This window comes from Brachionichthys hirsutus, chromosome 7 (genome assembly GCF_040956055.1).
Source record: "Brachionichthys hirsutus isolate HB-005 chromosome 7, CSIRO-AGI_Bhir_v1, whole genome shotgun sequence".
Taxonomy (NCBI): Eukaryota; Metazoa; Chordata; class Actinopteri; order Lophiiformes; family Brachionichthyidae; genus Brachionichthys; species Brachionichthys hirsutus.
Window position 1 is genome coordinate 2,028,565 of NC_090903.1, and position 7,754 is coordinate 2,036,318.

General features: G+C 42.3%; 1 protein-coding gene across 1 annotated transcript; it reads right to left on the reverse strand.

Moving 5' to 3' along the window:
• Positions 1-319: 319 nt before the first annotated feature.
• On the reverse strand, positions 320-6,517 carry LOC137895660 (high-affinity choline transporter 1-like). Its single transcript, XM_068741151.1, has 8 exons — positions 6,334-6,517; positions 5,725-5,841; positions 4,781-4,936; positions 4,554-4,702; positions 4,324-4,467; positions 3,948-4,101; positions 2,258-2,475; positions 320-820 (listed from the first exon to the last, which is right to left on the reverse strand). The coding sequence occupies exons 1-8, from the start codon at positions 6,515-6,517 to the stop codon at positions 320-322; spliced, it is 1,623 nt and encodes a 540-aa protein (XP_068597252.1).
• Between the last annotated feature and the right edge of the window lie 1,237 nt (positions 6,518-7,754).

Below are 7,754 nucleotides of genomic sequence, written 5' to 3' on the forward strand. Positions count from 1 at the left end.
CCTTCTAAATCAACTCCTGGATTTGACTACATGTGAAACAGGATGCACTAACGACACTAATTATTGCTGTGCCGAATTACAAGAAGCCAAACCTGAAAAGATGAGTCAGGAGGCGGAGCGTGTAGAAAGAACAATGACGCCGCAAACTGAGAATAGATTGACGAGTCATTTCTCTGTACTGGATCAGATTACAGTCATGATCAATTCAGGAATACAGTCATATCTTAGCAACTAATAGACAACAGATGCTGATTAAAATAGAGATGGACAACGTGCACTGATCATTGGCTGTGACCCTTCACCCTGAGGATTATTTGGGTTAATTGCCCTCATCGTCCTCTATGGCGCCACCTACTGGTGCCAGTGGTACTGGTGCATGCTGGGCTTTCACTTTGAACACGTCCCACTTCTCAGGAAGAACACCTTTGTTGAAGAGGACAGAAGCCAGGTAGGAGAACAGCAAGATGGCAGCAATGGTAGACAGCATGGAGATGGTCTTAACTGGAGCGTACTGGACATAAACACCGTCCTCCAGAGTGCATCCTGGGAAATGGAGGACTGGTTCTAACCCAAGTGATGGCTCTCCACTCAGCAGTCTTAATGGAAATCCCACCAATAAGCCCATAACAGCCCCGTAACCATTGGAGATATTAAAATAAAGGACACAGAGGAGTTGAGGGAAGATCATGATGAAGGCTATTTCTGCACCAATGAACCAGAACACTATGACGCTGTTCTTCAGGGTAGAGAGGGACGTTCCAACCACACCCACGACCACCACAGAAACACGGATCACCAACTGGATCTCTCTGTCTGATGCCTGAAGAAGAAAGAGAAGGGGAAGACCAGCTTAACACAAAAGGACGGAAGCTTCCTTTAAATAACTCTCTGGCCGACCTCTATTTACAACTATGCTTTCATTCCATTTTTACTTTCCGGCTCTCTAATCCCAAAAAGGGTGGACATCCTATTTTTTCTGCCACTGGGCAGCAAACATACATGTGCTCTGACACAGAGATACACTGAGATTGTCAACACTGTGTGAAATGACAATAACGTGCTATTCTATTCTATTCTATTCTATTCTATTCTATGCTATTCTATTCTATGCTATTCTATTCTATGCTATTCTATTCTATTCTATTCTATGCTATTCTATTCTATTCTATTCTATGCTATTCTATTCTATTCTAATGGTGAACCGGGACTTCTGAGAAGATACATTCAATACTGCCAGGAAGATAATCAAGGACATCATGAAGAGAAATGTACCCACAGAAGACTTCACAAAAGAAATCAGAAATCTCTCTCTCTCTCTCTCTCTCTCTCTCTCTCTCTCTCTCTCGACCCAGCAGGTCCAGACAGATGGCCGTCCACCATGAGCCTAGGTCAGGCATGGGCAAACCCAGGCCCGAGGGCCATATGCGGCCCGTTGGGCTATTTAATCCGGCCCGCCGAGCTTGTCCAAATTATATCATTAAATAAAATTGTATTATAATTAAACCTCATTCATTTGACTTTTTCCCTGTAATGCTACCTGTAAAAGGTCAAATCCTTTACTGCAATAGCTTTCATGTGTCATTTATATTAGCTCACACAAACACTCCATCCATCCGTTCTTGGTCCAGCCCCTCTGTCAAATTTTAGAACCCATTGTGGCCCGCGAGTCAAAACGTTTGCCCACCCCTGGTATAGGTTCTGTCCAAGGTTTCTGCCTGTTTAAGGGAAGTTTTTCCTTGCCTCTTTTGCCAAAGTTCTTGCTCTTGTGGGTCAAGTTGGGTTCTGTGTTTCCCTGCTAATTCTGTAAAGCCCTGAGATAACTTTCTATTATGATCTTGTGTTGTAGAAATGAAATTTACAGGAAGTGTTTTACAGAAAGGTTAATTGACTTTCTTAGATAATACAACTGTGCAAAGAAATGTGTGAAGTTTCTCTGAACATTTATAAATAAACAGCAAAATTACAGGCCAATGCTTTAAACAGGAAAATGAAAAAAGTGCTGTACAGTCGATACAAGCTCTGGATTCTTCTTATCTAGGTTTTTAATTTAGTTAATTCATTGAGGCTTTTATTGTGCTGCCATCTTGTGTTGTTGTCCTTGTCTGCACCCTGCAAATCAATTTCCCTGTGTGTGACAGTAAAGTATAAAGTGACATGAATACCATTTAAAGACATGTCTTCCAAGAAGCTAATGAGATACTGTCGTCATAATAATTGGACCAAAAAAACCAAGATTGAAACAAGTACATGTTTATACCTTCGTCCTCAGAATGTTCTTGTAAATATTGGAGGTAAAGACAGAAGCTGCTGAAAGCAGAGCAGAGTCAGCTGATGACATCACAGCAGCCGCGACACATCCAAGCCCAATGATGGAGATGAAGGTGGGGGTGAGGTGCTGCAGGGCGACGGGCAGAACTAGACCTGCTTCTCCACGTTCATACGGAGACGGAGAACCGTAGGTGGTCTGGTTCCAGTCTGGGTACCGACACAAAAATGATCTCTCAGTAAATGTCTCTTTCATTATGTTAATAGGTTCACATAAGGATTTTTTTTTAAACAATCATTACTTCATATCATATGGAAATTTCACTACCTCGGTTTCAAAATTCATTTATAAAAAGGCACTGATGCTAATGATGAAGGGTCTGCTTCAATGATTACACTCGTGTCATTTAATGCATCAAAGGGTTGAATTTAACATATATGTAGGGATTTAGAGGAGAAATCAGAATATTAAGATATAATCTATACCTGTTGTTATAGCCAAAACATATCGAGATATTGGTTTGATGCCATATCGTGCAGCCCGACTTTGAACTGTTTTTCATCTCTGTCTCTGTATTCTGGGGACCTCATTCCTACTACTTCCTTACTGGAACTTAACAGTTTAGGTCATATTTATCTGATAGATCTCAATTTGCAGATGTTCATGATAAATACTCTCCGTACACAGAAGTTAGATATTGAGATCTGCAGGAATATTTTATTCATGCTCTATATTCTTCCCTTAGGTAACATTATGAGGAAATACTGCTATGCAGATGATACACAATTATACCTGTCAGTTCAACCAGACTAACCAACCACTAAGTTAGACATCAAACATGCCCGATGGACATTAAATCCTCGATGGCCAAGAACGTCCTATTAAATCGAAATAAACCTGAAGTACTGGTTCTTGGCCCAAAACATCACACATTCACATTTTATAAAAACATGCCACAATGTCCTCTGTCTTTGCCATACTCGTGTGCTCTCTTTGCTTCTGTTTGTCCCTCTTTCTGCCTCACTCTGCAGGTCCTTCTGTCCATTTTGTTGCAGAACCTGGACCCGTGACTGTCCAACAATTACCAGCACAACCAGCATTAGCATTCATAAGTGTTAGTTTTGGTATTTCCTGTATATCAGCAGCTTATATGTTTTGAACCACTGGTTGTATTGTAAATCGTTGTCTACTCCTCTTTTCTCTGTCTCTCGATAACTCTCTTTTTATCTCTGTCCCCCTCCGTTTCTCAGCCCAACTGGTCCAGACAGATGTCCGCCTACGATGAGGGCAGACTATGTTAAATGCAGGTTAAATCAAAAAAATCATTAGCCTTAAGTTCTGTTCAAGGTTTCTGCCTGTTAAAGGAACATTTTTGCTCTTGTGGGGCAAGTTGGGTTCTATTTTCCTCCTGCAGGTCTTCCCTGCTACTCCTGTAAAGTGCCTTGAGATGACTTTCTATTCTGATCTGGTGCCGTGAAAGAAATAAAATTGTGTTTGAATTGAAATGTATCTATGCTAGATGAGGGACTGTGCAAAGTGACGATGTGATTGTTTTATACTTTCTTTTTCTCATTCTTTGGTGTTTACAGATGCAGGGCATTCATTTATCGCAATATAAATGTGGAAACAAGTATTGTAAGGGCATTGGTTTGTACATCACATGTAGGATCCAAGAGCCTACCTGTGGATGCAGCCGCTGCCCCAATCAGTATAGGAGGTATACCAAATATAAATATGATGAAGCCAGCAGCAATGGACGTGAACTTGGCTGTAGCTGGAGAAGAAGCCGACAAGTTCCTCTGGTGAAAGGTCTGATATCCTGAACCCCCCAATGCCTTCAAAGTAAACAAGATCCTCGTTTATCATTATTGCGTAGATATGACAAAGACTCAAATAAATCTGCTCTCGGCCTCGAGCAAAGCCTTTTTCAACTTTTGATGTGCAAAGGCCTCTGCTTTTAAAATGATTGAATCATTGAAGGTAAAAATGTTTAACATTGGCATTTATATAACGATAGGGTTATGTTTTATTTGACGGGATAATTATAGCTTCCTTACAAAGAATAAGAAGTTATCAATTATAATCCAGATCTTCTTCAGCTCCGGTTGCCCAATCCAGGGAGCATGTAAGGTGTTGTTCATCAGCGTCTGACTGATGTCCACGGTGGAAGGACTCGTCATTACAAATGGAGCACAGACCCACTAACAGACAAAGACAAAGTCATTGGTGTGTCTTCTTAAAACAGGGCCAGAAGCATTCAAACTAAAAACTAGTATAACAAACTCACCAAGCCCACAAATATGAGGACCAGCTGTATGACGTCTGTGTAGGCCACCGAGTAGAGCCCCCCCATCAGGGTGTAGGTGATGGCCACAGCAGCAGAGATCCAGACGCAAAGAGAGAACGGCAAGTCCAGGACCACACTCATGATTCCTCCTGAGAAAAAAAGGTGCCATTCAAATTAAAAAAACTAGTGTTTGTAAAATGAATCTCAATGCTGCGTGGCTAAAGTACCTAAACCAATTAGCGTCGAGGGTACCCAGGTCAGATCAGTAAAAAGTGAAGCCAGGCTCAGTACAGCTGTTATTTCCTTCCCATACTTGTAATGGAACGGGTCCAGCATCGTCACACAGCTTCTTTCTCTCAGTGGTTTGGCAAACAGCAAACCGCCTTCAATTAATGAAGGAAAGATCAAACAATTACATACAAAGACCAAATCTATAAAAGAAGAAAAAATAGAGAAATACATTGACATTATATCTCCACCGCTCAAAACAAGGCACTCGTCACCGTATTCTACAAGTCAGACAAAAATGAGTGACGTCAATCTGTCCATTGAGTGACGATCAATCAGTTTCACCTGCTGTGGTACTTTACTCGCTACATGAATGGATTATAGACTAGCCATTCATTTGCTGCTGATTATAACTTTACCATCATTAGAATCACCGATTCGGATTCGTAAGAGATCTCTAAAGTCTTTAATACATCTCTAAAGTCAGAAGTGCATTTTGTTTTGATTGATCGTGTTCAGAACCTAATGTGATACATGATTACTATTGTCTTTTAATTGATTACATATCAGTAAGGTCTGGCGTTCTTCCAGGACACTTCAGCATCCACAGACCAGCATGATTGGACTTTCAGTCATTCGTCTGGGTCAAGTTGTGTATCTACAATCATTGACTGACTTTCTGTCTCCCTCACTTCACAAGGTGGACGGCTGAAGGTTAAAGTGCAGAAGATGTGTGAACATTAAATAGAAGCCTCTATTTGTGCAACAGGGGTGAGTTGTACCCTGTAAATGTTCAGCGTATCCATCTCAAGGGAGGTGCATATAGAACGGACCGAAGGCTGGAAACACATTCATCAGTCTCACGGCACGAAGCGGTGTCAAACTAATTCAGACGGTTTTAAGTTCCGGCTTCGTTTCCTGTGACGTCGTTTGAATCTCTTACCAGCGATAAAAGAGGAGCTGTAAGCCATCACCACCACACTCGTCCAGGTGAGTCCCATGGAGGGCGTGTACGTCATCTCAGTTATGCCAGCAATGAAGCCTCCTCCTACCCATGTAGCTACAGGGTGGATTAGCACACATGAAGTTCAAAGCAGACAAACGTTCATTTATTGGATGGAGAAGAGAGGTTTCTGATGACCGATTCTACGTTGTGATCATCGTGAGGATCGTAGCTCTGATGAGTTTTGCACTCTATTTTTTTGTGGCTCATTCTCTCCATCCCCTTTAGATGCTCTCCGTTTCTGTCTCCTGTCCATCCCACCCCCATGTCCCACTTTCCTCTCTGGTCTGGTTCCCTCAATAATCTCTGTAATAAATAACTTTCAGATTATGCAACAGGAGGTTTTCACATTTTTGGACTCCCTAAGAGACGCACGGCACTTTATGGCTATTATAGGTTTGAAGGTTGTCTTTGTGAAAATTAAGTTATAACTTTTTCATCTAGTTCTATTTTTGTAAATTACGTTTGAAGATTAAATCACATGTTGTTTACCTAATTATCCTAATGCCAGAGCTTCCATGCTAGGACTGTTAGCTCGACTCTGCTCACCGGTCATGGTGAAGACCCCCACCACCCAGTTGATGCTCCGGTTTCCCAGCAGGACCATCTCCATTCCAGTGGCTCCGCTTTTCTTCTGCTTCCTTTTGGACCTGAAGGAAGCCCAGATGCCGGTCCCGAGGACCAGCAGGTAGAAGAAGACCATCACGATCACTCCGGGGACGTTGACGGCCATGATGGATCGGTTGACGGGCTCGACTGAGTGAAAAGAGGGACAGTACTTCAGATAAGGAATATTTTAAGTATTGGTTGGATCGATGTTCTACAGCATAATTAGCCAAAGTGGAAAAGCTGGTTTCAGGTTGAACTCACCAGACATTGCATGCTTAGCTGGTAATTCTGACTTCTTCCCCTGAATTGTTGCTATAGGGACGAGTTGACTGACTTATGCACACAGAGACATACTCTATTTATAATTATATAATTTCCTCTGCTGGTTGACCGGCCTCCCCACTTGGCAATGTCTGATTTACTGTCTGAATAAAGAAGACAGATGACATTTCAGGAGTTTCTCCTCCATCCAGGTCATGAAACCGTGAGAGTTTCATCTTCACAAGTAGAAACTACAGTTTCAGAAATCTACAATTACATTTATTCAGTTTGAAATGGTGACTACTGAATGTAGTGTCGAGTAATGTATTGGTAAACTACATAAACTACACAATGAGCTACATGTTTTCAGAAGGTTTCCTAAAATTGTACGTGTGTGTGTGTGTGTGTGTTTGTGTGTGTGTGTGTTGCAATTCCTTTAGCCTCGCTGCCTCCTAGAGACAAATAAAGACCAAACTCAGACAATCGAACCGCTTTGTCCGGTACCGGGTGGCGGGTCTTGCTGCAGCTTAGCCCAGCAGTGAACAGACGAGAGGCGGGGCACACCCTGGACAAGCCGCCGGTTCATCGCAGGGCCACACATAGACAGACCATTATTCATGTGGACACTGCTGCAGTCAAAGTGTTTGTTTATGTCCTCACCTGTTTGAAGGTCCTTCTTCTCCACCTTCTCCACCAAGAAGAACTCTCTCTCTCAGCCTCACTGCCTTTTCTCTTTTTCTGTCACACGTACTCTAGTCATAGCTCTCTGCAACGCTGACCAGGTCACCCAGCCCATCCGTTATACTATAACCAATACAGAGAATTGGATATAAACCTTGCCCTCTCTTGTAAAGATTCACCTGCACTAAAAAGACCTAAGGCAAATTCTTCACTTGGAAACTCACACCAATCTGACCCCCCCTGTGAATGAACTGGATGCAGGCAACCTGATGGTTGTGGATGAAACCAGATTCTGAACCAGCCAGCTCGGACAATTCCAGATTCTCAAGAAGAATTAACTTTCCAACCTCAGAGAAGTACTCTGATAGGAGCTAATCAGCAGCACAAAATGTTGCACCGAATTCAGATTGTTGTGTCTA